This window comes from Hemitrygon akajei, unplaced genomic scaffold, assembly GCF_048418815.1.
Source record: "Hemitrygon akajei unplaced genomic scaffold, sHemAka1.3 Scf000183, whole genome shotgun sequence".
NCBI classification, from domain to species: domain Eukaryota; kingdom Metazoa; phylum Chordata; class Chondrichthyes; order Myliobatiformes; family Dasyatidae; genus Hemitrygon; species Hemitrygon akajei.
In genome coordinates, this window is record NW_027332069.1 from 151,424 (window position 1) to 166,607 (window position 15,184).

The 15,184-nt window shown below is 43.5% G+C and overlaps 1 protein-coding gene across 1 annotated transcript in view; it reads right to left on the reverse strand.

The window, feature by feature from the left end:
• Nucleotides 1-15,184, reverse strand: part of LOC140724284 (NACHT, LRR and PYD domains-containing protein 3-like) — a 39,152-nt gene that overhangs the window by 8,623 nt on the left and 15,345 nt on the right. The window contains exons 2-6 of the mRNA XM_073038744.1: nt 10,276-10,374; nt 5,822-6,109; nt 5,225-5,391; nt 2,287-2,458; nt 2,123-2,188 (exon numbers count right to left, since the gene is read on the reverse strand). Of these exons, the coding sequence (XP_072894845.1) occupies nt 2,123-2,188; nt 2,287-2,458; nt 5,225-5,391; nt 5,822-6,109; nt 10,276-10,285 (703 nt within the window). The 5' untranslated portion in view covers nt 10,286-10,374. The remainder of the gene's footprint in view (nt 1-2,122; nt 2,189-2,286; nt 2,459-5,224; nt 5,392-5,821; nt 6,110-10,275; nt 10,375-15,184) is intronic.

Consider the following 15,184-nt stretch of genomic DNA (forward strand, 5'->3'; position numbering starts at 1 on the left):
GCTATGCTGTATATGGTTTCTTTGGAAATTAGTACCATTATTTGAATTAATTGTGTTAGCTTTAGTGATGCAAGAACTAATTTCCGATCATCCCTGAATAGCTGTGTCAAAGTATAATCTGTTCATTATTTTTTTCTGATTTGATACCTGCTTTGTGCCCATTTCAGTAAATTAGACAACCATAGTGGGCTTTGTAATTCGCTCTGGAAAATGTCTCCATTTATTTTGATAACAGTGGTTGTTCCCCGGTGGTTGTTAATATGGCGATTATTATAAGTCACTGCTTCATCAGATGTTGTAGAAACTTCACAAAGATTGGGTGCATCTTATATATATTAGGAACTTCTCTTATACACGCGAGGGACAGAATCAAATGGTTTTTGATAGACAATATAATATTGAAAGATTTCGGCTTTCCCCAGGGCTTGCTATAGAATTGCATAATCTATTATCAGTTGTTCCTTAAATCCGTTCACACCCAAACTGTATTCTTACTACACTTCTGTATGTTTGTTGTGGCTATCTGTGTGTGGTAATTAGTTACGAGATGTATGATATTACAATATTATATGTAAAATTGTCTTGTCATTGAGAAGCCAATAATAACATAGTAGGTGACCTTTCAATCGTCTTATAAATGCAGAATTCAAGCTGTCCTTGAGGCTAGTGGTACATACATTCAGCCTTTTATATCTTCTGCCCCATGGGAATATGAAAGAGAGAATGTTTGAGGTGGTTTGGGGTTCAGCAGCGAGGTTTTGGGCGGGGGAAGTAGCATTTTGCCAACCTGATTGTGTTCTTCGAGGAGGTGCCAAAGGTGATGGATGAAGTTACACATGGATATTGTCTGCTTGGATATTATTTGGGTGTTTGACAAGGTCCCACATGGGAGGCTCATACAGAAAATTAACATGCTTGATAAATGCGGGGAATAGCCCTTGCTGACGGGGAACCACACTGGGAGAAACTTCTTTCACTGGCGGTGGTGAATCTGTGAAATTATTGTCATAAACAGCTGAAGATGACAAGTAATTGAGTGTATTTAAAATGCAGGTCGATATTTTCCTGATTAGGAAGATTGTCAACGTTTACTGGGATAATGGGGTAGAGAGGAATTGAAGAGCAAATTCACTGAGCCGAATGGCTTAGTTCTGCTCCAAGGTCTTCTGGTTTGTTGGAGCATCTGGAGTATTGTACTCACTTCTGATTGTCCAGCTCTTGGAAGGATTGGAGAGGGTGCAGAACAGATTCATCAGGGTGTTGCCTGGATTCGGTGGCATGTGCTACAAGTAGAGGTTTGATAAACTTGCTTTGTTTACTCTGTTTACTTTATTTATCTGTTGATAGAATAGAGATCTGACAGAGGTGTACAAGTTTGAGAGATAAGAGTTTGTGTACACAGCCTGTATTTTGTTGTTGTTTTTTTCACATATGACAGGTATCTAATACCAAAGGGCATTTGGTTAGGATGAGATGGGGTAAACTTACAAAACGTGGGTATTTTTTTCACAGTGCAGTGGGTTCCTGTAATTTATTTTCTGGGTCATGTCGGAGGCAACTATGATATACATTCTTCTAGATGTACACATGAAATGTGCAGGAAATGTAAGGGTACGGTCAATAATATAGAAGAGAACACCAAAGTAGTTTCGTAAAATTGAGAGGGTCGCTATCGGATAGCTGGAAAATGATGTTGCAGATATAGTAACGGGTGAAGAGGAAATGCCAGACAAACTCTGTGGAAGTCACTAGCGAAATTACAAAATGTAAAGAGCATCAGCGGACAGAATTGATTGCAACTGCTATTACGAAGGAGAAGGTGAAGTATCTGAAGATAGAAAAGTCCCCTGGACTGAACGATACAGTATATCAAGACCCTGCTTGGGGTGTGTGGGCATTCCCAGAGCGTTAGGACATGGAGTGAAGGCTTCACCAGGGCCACCAGCTGGATTAGTGGAAATATGCATGGTAGAATATTCAGGCTGCAACGGGATATTGTACCCTGAACCAGAGATCAGCGAATGATTACTGGTGAACTTTGATTCCCAGGTTCTATCAAGTCACAGTCAAACATTTCAGATCTGATTTGAACTGGTTCAAACTGAGTTTGAACATCACTCACCTATCAGGCCAGAGGGTAATTCAGATAACCCTTGGGCAATGTTCATGTATTCTTGTGGATCAGGACCTGTTTAAATCAAAATAATGTCCATGAAAATAGAACTAATATAATTAAAACTGTTTATTACAATGTGTCTTTGTGTTCAGTGTGTGTTTTTAACGTACCGAGCTCCTGTATTTCCCTCAGTATTCTGTCCAACTTTGGTAACTCAGACCTCCATGTCACAAAGGATTCCCACATCGCCCTCCGGGCCTGGGAGCCTTTGCCATTTACCAAACTGAGGAAGAGTCTGGAACCCTCTGTCCGGTTTCCTTTCTCTGTCAGTTCAGTGACTTTCTACAAAAGGAAACAATGGACTTATTGTGGAGCAGACAGACAGATATAGAGAATGTGCAGGAAACAGTAACTGAATGAAACTCTAAATCTATATTGTGTAAGAATAGGGATTTACTGACACCCTGCAGTATATTCAACATGATTAATTTACTTGTCCATCAATGTGCAACATTACGGCAAAACGATGCCACAACAAGAACGGAAGAGGGGGAGAGTGAGAGAGGAAAAGAAATGGATGGCGGGCATCACTGTATCGTTGCTGAAATAAGATCATTGTTGGGTGCTTACATCTATGGATACATACTTAAATGGTTGGGTTGACTCTGTTCTCTTAGAAAAATAAAAGTCCTTATAAAGAGGTGACATCGGACTGGACGATGTAGCTGTGAAGAAACTGCACAGGAAAAATTACTCTGATGGAACAGTAACCAGGTTGTCGGCTACAAATTCCAGTGGGAATTTGAAGAGGCATGTAAAGAGGTCAATGTTAAAATAGTCATGGGGAATTTCAATATGCAGGTAGCTTTGGAAAATCAGGTCAATGCCAAGTGAGGGACTTCACAGAATGCCTCTGAGATGGCTTTTGAGAAAAGCCTGTGGTTGAACCCACTATAAGAAAGGCAGCTCTGGAGTCTCTGTTGTGTATTGCACCATATTTAATTGGGGAGCTTAAGGTAAATAAAGAGGCAGTGATCATAATATAGCAGAACTCACACTGCAGTTTGAGAGGAGAAGGTAAAAGTTAGAGGTATCCGTATTACAGTGGAATAAAGGAATTACAGAGGCATGAGAGAGGAGCTGGGCAAAACAAAAATGGAAGAGGACACTAGCAGAGGCAACAGCAGAGCAGGGATAGATGAGGATTCTGGGAGCGATTCGGAAGGCGCAGGTAGAGGTACATAATCCCAAAGATGAAACATTATACCAGAGGGAGGATGATCAACCGTGGCTGACGAGGAAGTCAATGCCAGGACAAAAGCAAAGGAGAGGGCATAGAATATAGAAAAATATAGTAGAAAGCTGGAGGACTGGGTAGCTTTTACTAGACAGCAGAAAGCAACTAAAAAGCCGTACGTAGAGAGAATATGAATGTAGCCTGGCTAATAATGTAAAATAGCTTACCATTTTTTGGATATATATGTCCTTTTAGGACAACCTATTGATTTTTGGTGTCATGAGATATCAGCTTTGTGAGTGGTAGTTCATGTGTAAGCAATCTTAATGTTTTCCCAGGAAGTTACCGGGAAAGTTGTTGAACCGAAGGATGTGTGTGTTGTCTACATGGACTTTAGCACGGCATTTGACAAGGTTCCGCAAAGGAGTGTGGGCAAGAAAGCTCAGTTCCTCAGCATTCAAGGTAAACTGGTAAACTGGATTGGACAATGGCTTTTCTGAAGAAGGCAGAGAGTGGTGAGAGACTGTTGCATCTCTGACTGGGAGTTTGTAACTCGTGTGGTGCTACAGGGATCAGTGCTGAGTCCGTTGTTGTTTGTCATCTATATCGATGATCTGGATGAAAATGTGGTTAACTGGATCAGTAAATTTGCGGATGACACCAAGAGTGGGGACGTGTGGTGGAGAGTGAGGAAGACGACCAAAGCTTGCAGTGGTGTCGAAACCAGCTAAAAAATGGGCTGTAAAATGACCGATGCAATTTAATGCAGACAAGCACAACATACAGTAACCGGTAGGGCACTAAGGAGTGTGGTAGAACAATATATCCGGAATACAGGTCCATAATTCATTAAAAGTGGCGACAAAGGTAGATAGATCAGAAAGGATTTGGCACACTAACCTTCATAAATGAAAATAGTGAGTACAGGAGATGAGATATCATGTTGAACGTGTATAAAGCGTTGGAGAGGCCTATTTTTCAGTATTGTGTGCAGACCCGATCATCTACTTATAAGACAGATGTAAAGAAGGTTGGAAGAGTGGAGAGAAAATTCACAGGGATGTTGCCGGGACTGGAGGACCTGAGGTATAAGAAAAGACTGAACAAGTCGGGCTTTATACCTTGGAATGCAGAAGATGAAAGGGTGATTTGATAGAGGTACACAAAATTATGAGGGTCACAGATAGGGTAAATGAGGGGAAACTTCTTCACTCAGAGGGTGGCGAGAGTGTGGAAGCGGCTAGCAGCGCAAGTGGTACAAGCGGTTAAGAGAAGTCTGGATAGATATATGAATGATAAGGGTGTAGAGCGCCATGGCCCAGTGCAGGTCATTGGGAATAGGCAGTTTCAGTAGTCCGGCATGGAATAGATGGGCCAAAGGGCCTATTTCTGTACTGTACTTTTCTATGACTATGACAAGTCAGCCACTCATTGCTTGGGAATTCAGACAAGCTGTGCTGTGGTTAGCAGGTTTCCCTCGCTCAAGTACAGCAGTGAAGCCATTTTGCCCAATTTACAATCCGACAGTTTAATATTCATCCTGGATTAATGAACTGAGGTGAATTTGACCGACGGTACAGGTAAAATACAAAATTAATTTTAGACTGACTGCCTGTTCAACAGTCCAGATATGCAGTCACTGTTCTTATATCACACTGATAAATACAGCAGGTATGAGAGGAAAAGGTGACGCTGAACCTGCAGTTTCCAGTGCTCCCCACCTTAACAGCTGAAACCAGATCTGTTGGAGTCAAGTCAGAGATCAAAGTCTCCATTGTCATGTCGAACTCCTAGAACGTGCAGGAGATTAATATTGATCACTATTCCCTCTGATATCAGCAGTTCAGTAACAATACACTAAATACACTCACCTCATTTTCTTCTCTGCTGAGATGTCCCTCCTTTGTCAACATCCAACCGAGTCTTTCAACCTTTTCTTCAATCGCCTGTTTGAGTCTGTCTCTGTAGTACTTTGTCAGTTGGTACAGTCGATACTCCTCCCCCTGTGCCAGGAGGTCGGAGATTGTAAACACCGGCTCTGCGAATATAAAAACCGACCCATCAATGCGCTGGGCATGACGTTACCAGAAGGACCACATTCACTAGAAACCTGTCTCTACCACCGTCCCACCCACTTGCTGATTTCAGTTTAAAATGGGCAACAAATGTTGGGACTGTCAATGATAGTCGCTTCCCAGAGATACTCTCTCCATCCTGGTGAGTACTTTTCCCATAACTCATATCCTAGAAATACTCTTTTATCCAGACAGCTGCATTTCCTCCGATACACATCTTGGAAATCCTCAGAGCAGGTAGCACATTTCCTGTAGTGGGGTAACAGGTGCCTCACTACACCACATGCACCACATCAACACATTTTCCCTCTCTGACCAGCCCTCCAACAAGGAATCACATTTACCCGCTTCCTACCTCATTCTTTGAACACATCACCCTCATATTTCACTCACCTGCTCCTTGTTGGGCACTTGACAATTCCGTGTTTAATGAGCTTCCCAGCTGACCGTCAGTCGCCTCACTTGTGCTGGTTCCAGGGTCCTGATTGGTGTCTCTGACGTCACTGTCTCTGGGCTGAATTTGCTCCTCCTCCTCTGCGGCCGGACCGCATTCCATTGGGACATTGCTCTCAATCTGACCCTGCTTTGGTACCTTGTTTCCCGTGTCCCGATCATCTTCCCTCGATGATCCGCCTGGTAAAAACCGCTTGAGTACTTTCTGTACCCGATTTAATTTCCCACCTGAAGTAAATGATGAATAGCAGGTTTAGAGTGATTTATACTCGAACAAGCATTCACAATGGGTGTCTGCAATAGAGTCGAGACTCCGCAAAACCAGAGTTGGAGTGGGACTGTGCTGGTGAATGTGAACCACACCTCCTGCCAGGTGACCATCCTGATAAGCCGGTGTCTGGACACATCCACTCCCAGAAAAAGAACTGGACAGACACAGTAACACTGATCACCGAATACACATTAGTTGAACAGACTGATAACCAGAGGTTATTACTGGAACGGCATCAGGTGATAGCGGGAATTATCACTGGGATTATCTTTCCCATACATGAATCTCTCTGGATCACAAAATGTCCAGTCACCTGTGTCACTCACAGACAAGCCACTGGATTACTCATGGTCAAATACTCCAGATTAAATGTTCTCCGTTTGCTTTGTCACACACTGTCTTATCCCCTGGGTCACAGAATGACTATTGCCTTGAAACGAACAATGTCCAGTCTCCTGGGTTACAGACTGACCATAACCTTGAAGTCCATGATGCCTGGTCCCCTGGGTCCCATCCCGTCTCCTGGATAATGATCGTCAGGGAACAACCGTACAAATTATTGGCAAATGGAGAGTCTTGCGTGCAGTTCTAGTAGCTAAACTTAAAATCTCGCTTTTGCAGTTGCTAATCTATAGGATGGACGTGACTCAGCTGGAAAGAGTGTAGAGGAGATTGACAAGAACATTACTGGATGGGGTTGTTTGGTTTTTGTGTTATATGGTTCGGCTGGGACAGTTTGCACCGGATCATGGGAGCTTTAACGGTGCCCTTACACACGTACATAAAAAAAATCATGGTGTAGGTAGGGCAGATAGTCACAGTCTTTTTTCCCAGGTTAGGGGAGTCTGAGACTCGAGGGCAGAAATTTAAAATTATGTATAAAGTGAAAAATTGGCAGTTACCACAAGGTATCCAAAGGTTGTTTAAAATGAAAAAAAGTCGTCATGATTTAAGAGGAACATGTATATTTCAAAAACAAAGGATAAGTCCAAATGTAAAAAAATCATTGTATTTCAGTCGGAGGGGGCAACAGTTGCAGTAAGAATTAAAAAAAAAAACATTCACCACATTCAACAAGTTTAAAAAACTATTTAAAAATAATTTAATGAACAAATATAAAAATACGTGATTTTAAATGAATGGGAGTAATGTAAATAAATGATACTTGTGTCATAGTCCAGTCCGTGAAGTCCGCGTTTCGGCTCACGGTCCGGTCCGTGGACTCCAGACTCCGAATCTTCAGGCTGTCCCTTGTCTCATTTGGGGCTTTATCGTAGGCACCTGATTCTCGTCATTGATCCGGGAATTTAAGTGGCCCTGAGTTCGAGTTTAGGTGCTGGTTCGTTTTGTCAGTATCCAGTCCTTATCTCTGTGTGGTCCGTCTCGTCAGTATCCTGTACTTGCCTCTGTGTGGGTTCGTCCCATCGGTATCCGGTCCTCTCTTCCTTGCCGTTACCCTACGGTGGGATCTGACCCTCCCGGTCCTTGCCTCCGTTGGGTAAGTCAGGTTGTCATTGCCGTTACCCTGAGGCTGTACTGTTTCCTTCCTTCCCTCCGACGCCCTGCCTGGAGCCTCGCCTCTGCCTCTGCCTGGGGTCTCGCCCTGTATGGAACAGACTGTCCATTTTCACGCATTCGCTAGGTAGGTCCGACCGTTTGGCCGCTACCTAGCGTTGGGAACTGTCTTGCCGTGTTCAGCGTTCTGTGTAATGAGTCCCTGCACTACGTCCTGTACCCAAGGAGGGGTCCCGGCTCGGTGTACCATGTTCCTGTCTCTCCTTCGACTCTGTGTTCTGCTTTCCTGCTCGCCCTCGAGCAAGGCTCAGTGATCTGCGTTCCTGTTCTTCCTCGACTAAGGCTCTACGTTCCTGTCTCTTCCTCGGCCAAGTCAAGGCTTCGGGGTCTCCTACAGTCCCAGTCACGTCCAAGGTCCTTGTCCCATCCTAGCCACGGCTTTGTGTTCTCATCTTGTCATGTGCCTTGCCCTGTAGCCACGTCTTGTTCTCGCCTGGTTCTGGAGTCCGAGCCCGAGTCAAGACCCAGGTTCTGGGTTCTTGTACCGTCTCTGGCACGGAGTTCAAGCCCAGGCTCCTGGTTCCCAGTTCTATGTCGGTTCCGCTATCCTAGTTAAGTCCTAGCCCAGGACCAGAACCCTGTGTCATGTCCAGCGTCCTTTCTTCCTCACTTCCCTTGCTTCCTTCTCACGCCTACTCCCGTTCCTGGAAGTTCAGTGTCTGTGTCTTGCTTTTGGGTCCACTCCCAACACCCACCTTGTGACACTTGGAATTGGATTTCGTGTTAAAAGATGATGATTTTTTTTTGATGTGACGATTGTCTGCAAATCTGCTTTTTGTATAACAAGCTGTAGCTTCAGCCTCCGCCCTTTCGGTCAGTTTTAAAGAATATCTATGTTTTCTTGTTGTTTTTTATTATTTAGTTTTGTCTTATGAAATCATCGTTGAACATGATGTTTGTTTTTTTTTTGGTTATGCTTGTACTGACAGAAATAAAATTTCTTTCATTCATTCATTCAAAAGGGATTGAAGGGGCATTTTTTCCACGAGGTGGGTGATGTGTATTAATTATGTGTAGCCAGAGGAGGCTGTGAACACAAATAAAATTACAAAGTTGAGAAGACGTAAGCAGGAAAAAGGATCGAAGAAGTCTGCAAGGGAAATCTGGGAAAAGTGGCTGGGAAATCGGGCAAGCTCAGAGACATTTAAAACAGTATGAATTAGCTGGGACCTGTGTCCAGGCTGTAATCTGTGTTTTATTCCACCCGGAATTACAGAGTTGAGCACCATCACAATGCCTACAGGAAACAGAGACAGCTGGTCATTGGTTGTACCAGGTCTCTCATCACAGATACTGGGAATTTAAATTCAGGTAGCAGATCATCTCACGAGAGAAATACAGAGAGCTCACGTTCACCATTTGGCCACTAACCAGACATGGATTGGGGTATTAAAACAGAATCAGAATCAGGTTTATTATCACTGACATGTGACGTGAAATTCGTTAACTCAGCAGCAGAAGTTCAATGCAAAACATAATCTAGCAGGGAAAAATATTAATGAATAAAATAAAATAATAATAATAATAAACAAATAAACCAATTACTTATATTGAATAGATTTTTTAAAAACGTGCAGAATCAGAAAGAGTGCACATCAAAAAAAACGTTAAAAAAAAAGGTAAGGTAGTGTCCAAAGATTCAAAATTCACTTAGGAATCCGATGGCAGAGGAGACAAATCTGTTCCTGAATCGCTGAGTGTCTGCCTTCAGGCTTCTGTACCTCCTACCTGATGCTAACAGTGAGGAAAGGGCATGCCCAGTGTGCTGGGGGTTCTTAATAATGGACGCTGCCTTTCTGATGCACTGCTCCCTGAAGATGACCTGGGTACTTTGTAGGCTAGTGCCCAAGATGGAGCTGACTAGACTTACAAACTTCTGCAGCTTCTCTCGGTCCTGTGCAGTAGCCCCTCCATTTCAGACAGTGATGCACCAAAGCAGACAACAAGTCTATCTAAAATGAAGTGTCTCCTGATCCTCAGCCGTTTCCAAGGCTGGCAACGTTCACGGCTTGGCTACAGAAAACACCGTTCGGAAAATTCCCCTCATCTACTTTGTGCAGCGAGGGGGGAGTTGATATCTGCCCTGACAACACCTGAAATGTTGTATTATCACAAAATCTCTGAAATCCCGGAAATGTTCTTACCTCCTGCCTCTAAATTTTATAAACGAAAGTTGGAGATGTCTTTCAACTCTAAACAGGCCCTGATGTGCAACAAACCTTGAAACTGGACTTTTACGAAACAAACAACACCGCTGTCACATTCCTGTTAGTGTTTCACTCTCAACCTGCTGATTCAGGGTCTCCTGCTTCTTTCACTCAGGTGAAGCTTTGCCTGGTGAGCGGAGTCATTTGCCTGGTGTCAGTCAGGTCCCTACACTGGAACTGTTGGATTGATCGATTACACAAAGCCGCTATACCAGTGGGATCAATGATACTGCTTGATGAAACTTTTCTCAGCCCTGTTAGCGCCTGTGTAAGTTTCTTCGTCTGAACTATTGTGCACCAACAGGGCAGAAGATTCATTATAAAGATCCCCGTGAACATACCTGCAGCCATTCTGATTCCGACTGACGGTTGTTTTGATTGTCGTCGTCTTGTTTACACTTTGATCGCTGTGCATGACAGCCCCACCTGCTGGTGATGTCCTGAATTACACAAAACAAACAGACTGTGAGTCAGAGAGAGCAGGATTACTTTGCAAATGTGACAGTATCGCCGTCCTCTGTATCCCAACAGCATTTCACTTAGAGACCAAACATCAACTCCTACGCCACGTTGTACGTCTGTCCAGTGATATCTGAGGCATCCTACTGATAGAGTCACAGAGCAAGAGCACAGGTACAAACCATTCAGCCCATCGATACAATGCTGACCACAGTGCACACAGAGATGGCCCCAATTTCCTGTATTTGGCCCATTTCCCTCCTGGCCTCTTCATTCTATCTTCACATCCCAACCACTTCTTGAATTATACCATTGTGCCTGCCTCATCCACTTCCTCTGGCAGGTCCCTCCACATAATCACCAGCCTCTCTATGAAACTGTTGCTGCTCGTGTTGGTCTTGCAATCTATTTACAACTCCTCTAAGCTACGATCATCTTCACCGTGAGTACCATCTACTAATTTTGTGTCATCCGTGAACTTACCAGTGAAGCCTTGTGCACTTGCATTCAAATCATTGCTATCAAATAACGAATATCAAATGTCCCAATTTGTAGCTTTGCGGTACACCACTAGTTACCCGCCTCCATTCTGAGGAGAAACCTTCAACCATCACTCTTTGCTTGCTACCTTCGAGGGAACTTTTGAATCCATCTAACTTCCACTCTCTGTACCGCATGGGACCTTATCTTCCAGACCAAGCTGTCATGAGGTACCTTGCCAAAGGCTTTAGTGGACTTCAATGTACAACATCCACTCCACCACCCTTATTGACAATCATCTTGAAAAACTTTAAGAAGTGTTGTTGAACACAACTTTCCATGCACCATGCCATGGTGACTCCTGATCAGTCTCTGTCGATACAAATGTTAGTAGATATTCTGTGTGTGACTGGTCCATCCTGCGGAAAATTATCTCCGGCACCTCCCCTTCCATTTTCTCCACTCACCATCAAAAAGCCAAAATGGCAACCTGTAATAAGATTATGCTTCTCCAAATGCTTAAATGCTCTAATCTGTTGTGAACCATGGTTCGTTTATATAAAAATTCTTTAACTGCGTCTGCAGCAAATCTACCCCGACCGCACTCAAGTGTTCCTGAAACAACCTTCACAGTTCCATTGTACATTTCCCTTTGAAAATGTTTTCCTAATTTACACTCCCAAGTTGCTCCTCATACCATTGTAACTATCCATCCACTAATTCAATACTGCCTTGTATCGTCTGCTACTATCCTTGTCCATGACCATGATAAAAGTTATGGTGTTGTGGTCACTATCTAAAAAGGTCACCCATCGTGACATCTGTCATTTGACCAACATCATTGCCTCATACTAGATGCAGTAGGGCAACTCCTCCAGTTAGCCCATCCACATACTATGTCAAGAATCCCTCCTGGACACGCAACGCATTCTGCCCCACTGACACCTTTTGGAACAAGGAGGTGGGATCAACATCAGGAAACTTGAGGTCAATAATGATAATAACCTTGTTGTTTTTGCACCTTTCCCAAAACTGTCAACTTATTTTCTCACATTATCCCTGTGGCTTTGGGGGAGGCCTATTGAATACTCCCTGAATGATAGCCCCCTTCCCGTTTCTGAATTTCACTTACATTGATGTCCTCTGTTTATGTTGCTGTGATACCATCCCTAATTAGTAAAGACAATTCTCCCCTTTTCACCCCCCTCCCCCCATGCGTATTATGAAATAACTAAGACCTGGAGCATCAAGCACCAATCCTGCCCTTGTAACAGTCAGGTCTGTGTAATGGTGATAACATGTACCATCCATGTTCTAAGTTACTCTTACTCTTAATACTTATTGTATTGAATTAAACATATTTCCAACTGACTACATGATGCCCTGTCCACAACCGATCCTTCCACAGTCTCTCTGAACATTGCATCTGCCTTTATATCAACTCTTCTATCATCTGACCAAACACACTGGTTCCCATTCCGCAACGACTGAGTTTAATCCGACCTTGCCAGCTCCAGCAGTTCTGCTGCAAGAACATTTGTTCATCTCAAGAACAGATTTAACCCATGCCTTTGGTACAGAGTCAAATGGGAAAATAACTTCATTGTAAAACCCAATTCTGCTTAATCACAGATTCGTAGGTTCTGACAATTTATTAGTAGAAAAGCACTTGATGACGACAGGGTATGTAAATGTAAAATATTGTTTGGCATTTTCTAGTTCGGACTGAAAGAAATGTGGTGCCGGGACATTTGGCTTCAAGAGGGTTTGCTGTTAGCAGAGGCTTGCACGACGATATACTCGAGGGCAAGTATATCATTGCAGCTTGCAATAGACAGAGGAGTCAATGACATGTTGCTGTAGTTCATAGTAATTCCACATTTCTGCAATCACTACAGCTGGAAACAACTGCGGCCTCTTATAAAGGGAGGAAATTCTCAACGCATTTTGAGAACATTGTGACCGAGCACAGACAAGCAAAGAAACTGCAGAGATGACGTTTGAAATGAGCAAACAAAATAAGGGAATATGCGTGGCTTCACAGAGCTAATGCAGACAGCACATTTGTAAATCTGGAATGATTGCAACTGGGTCTGATAGAGTCATAACTGGTATTGCTAGGCTCATTCAGTCCCACTCCAGCTATTTCCTCTATTCCTTGGTACAGAAATGTAATGTCTAAAGAACCAGTGTTTGGGTAAATGAGACTCAGCAAACTTTCTCCTGACTAAATCAATGGAAACTCCGAGTCAGATGGGTTCTCTCGAATTGGTGCTCTCAGTCCTCGGGCTGGTTCATTGTTGTTGTTCCCTTGTCTTCAGTTGCGGGTTGCTTCCAGTCGTGGACTTTTCTTCCTGTAAATCTCGCAGACCAGGGCTAACTTTAACCAGAGAGATAATGAAGCATGTTAACAATACAAAGGAGAACAAAGCATTAAACGAAAATTTAAATCTTGAACGCATATATAATGATCCGAGTGAAGGAATCTGTAACTGTCCCTCACACGTTTCAAAACCAGACATGGGATACAAAAGAACACACACAAAGGGCTGAAGGAACTCATCAGGCCAGGTCGATTCTACCCTCTTTCATAGATGCTGCCTGACCTGCTGAGTTCCTCCAGCATTTTGTGTGTGTTGCTTGTATTTCCACCAACTGCAGATTTTCTCTTATTTATGATGGGATACAATGAAGTCATTGTTCTGTCATGGTATAAGATACAGATCACAATACATAGGAGTAGAATTAGGTGATTTGGTCATGCTCTATAATCAATCTTGGAGGATTTTTTTCCAACACCATATTCTTGCTTCCCTGCTATAACACTCAACCTATTTAGCAATCCAGAACATGAATATAACCATCGGCAGTCTCCACCACCCTCTGCGGTAACAAATTCCACAGATCAACCATTTGACTAAAGTAATTTCTCTCATCACAGTTTTATAACCATATAACAATTACAGCATGGAAACAGGCCATTTTGGCCCTTCTAGTCTGTGCCGAAAGCTTGTCTCACCTAGTCCCACCTAACTGCACTCAGGCCATAACCCTTCATTCCTTTCCTGTCCATATACCTTTCCAATTTTTTTAAATGACAAAATCGAACCTGCCTCTACCACTTCTACTGGTAGCACGTTCCACACAGCTACCATTCCCTGATTAATGACATTCCCCCTCGTGTTACCATTAAACGTTTGCCCCCTAACTCTCAACTCATGTCCTCTTGTTTGAATCTCCCCTACTCTGAATGGAAAAAGACTATCCACGTCAACTCTATCTATCCCCCTCATAAGTTTAAATACCGCTATCAAGTCCCCCCTCAGCCTTCTAAACTCCAAAGCATAAATACCTAACTTGTTCAACCTTTCTCTGTAACTTAGGTGCTGAAACCGAGGTAACATTCTAGTAAATCTCCTCTGTACTCTCTCTATTTAGTTGACTTTTTTAAAGTGAAGCTTCTTTATTCTGAATCTAAACTCTTAGATCTCAGACTCTCCGTCTAATCGAGACATCCTCTCCATTCCCACTGTATCCAGGCTTGTCGTTATTCAGTTGTGAAAATCATTACCGCCGCTCACACCCCCAGCCCCCAAGCACCATCCCACTGAACTCCACTGAACACAGGCCCAGGGTCATCAGATGCTCCTCATGCATAAAACTGATCATTCCTTAGCAACAAGTGTACTGAACACATTTCCAGGAATAACAGGACAATTGGCAGGCCTGGGCAGGGTTGTATGGGAGACCGACAGTTGCCCAGGCTGCAAGACTTCCCCTCTCCACGCCACCGATGTTGTCCAAACGAAGGGCACGAGGACCCAAGCAGCTTGGCACCGGTGTCGTCACAGAGCAATGTGTGGTTAAGTGCCTTGCTCAAGGACACAAACCTGCTGCCTCAGCTGAGGCTCGAACCAGTGACCTTCAGGTTAGTAGTCCAATACCTTGTCCACTAGAACACGCGCCAACACACATACCACTAGATACTAGCTAACAGGTTCTAAAATAACAAAGCCAGAACAAACAATAAGAAGTTCGGTATATGTTGTTTTCCACTCAACAAGCTTTATCAACGCACCATGAAAAGTATCCCATCCATATCCCTGACACCTTCGTATGGATACTGCTCTGCCCGTGACTAAGAAAATGCAGAGGGCTGTGGACCCAGCAGAACAAATCATTGATCCACTCCACTGATCTGTCTATACTTCCCGCTGCCTCAGTAAAGCAGCCGAAAAATAAACGATCACCACAACCCTGAACGTTCTCACTTCTCACCCTCCCATCGGGTCGAAGATAAAATAAAACAGA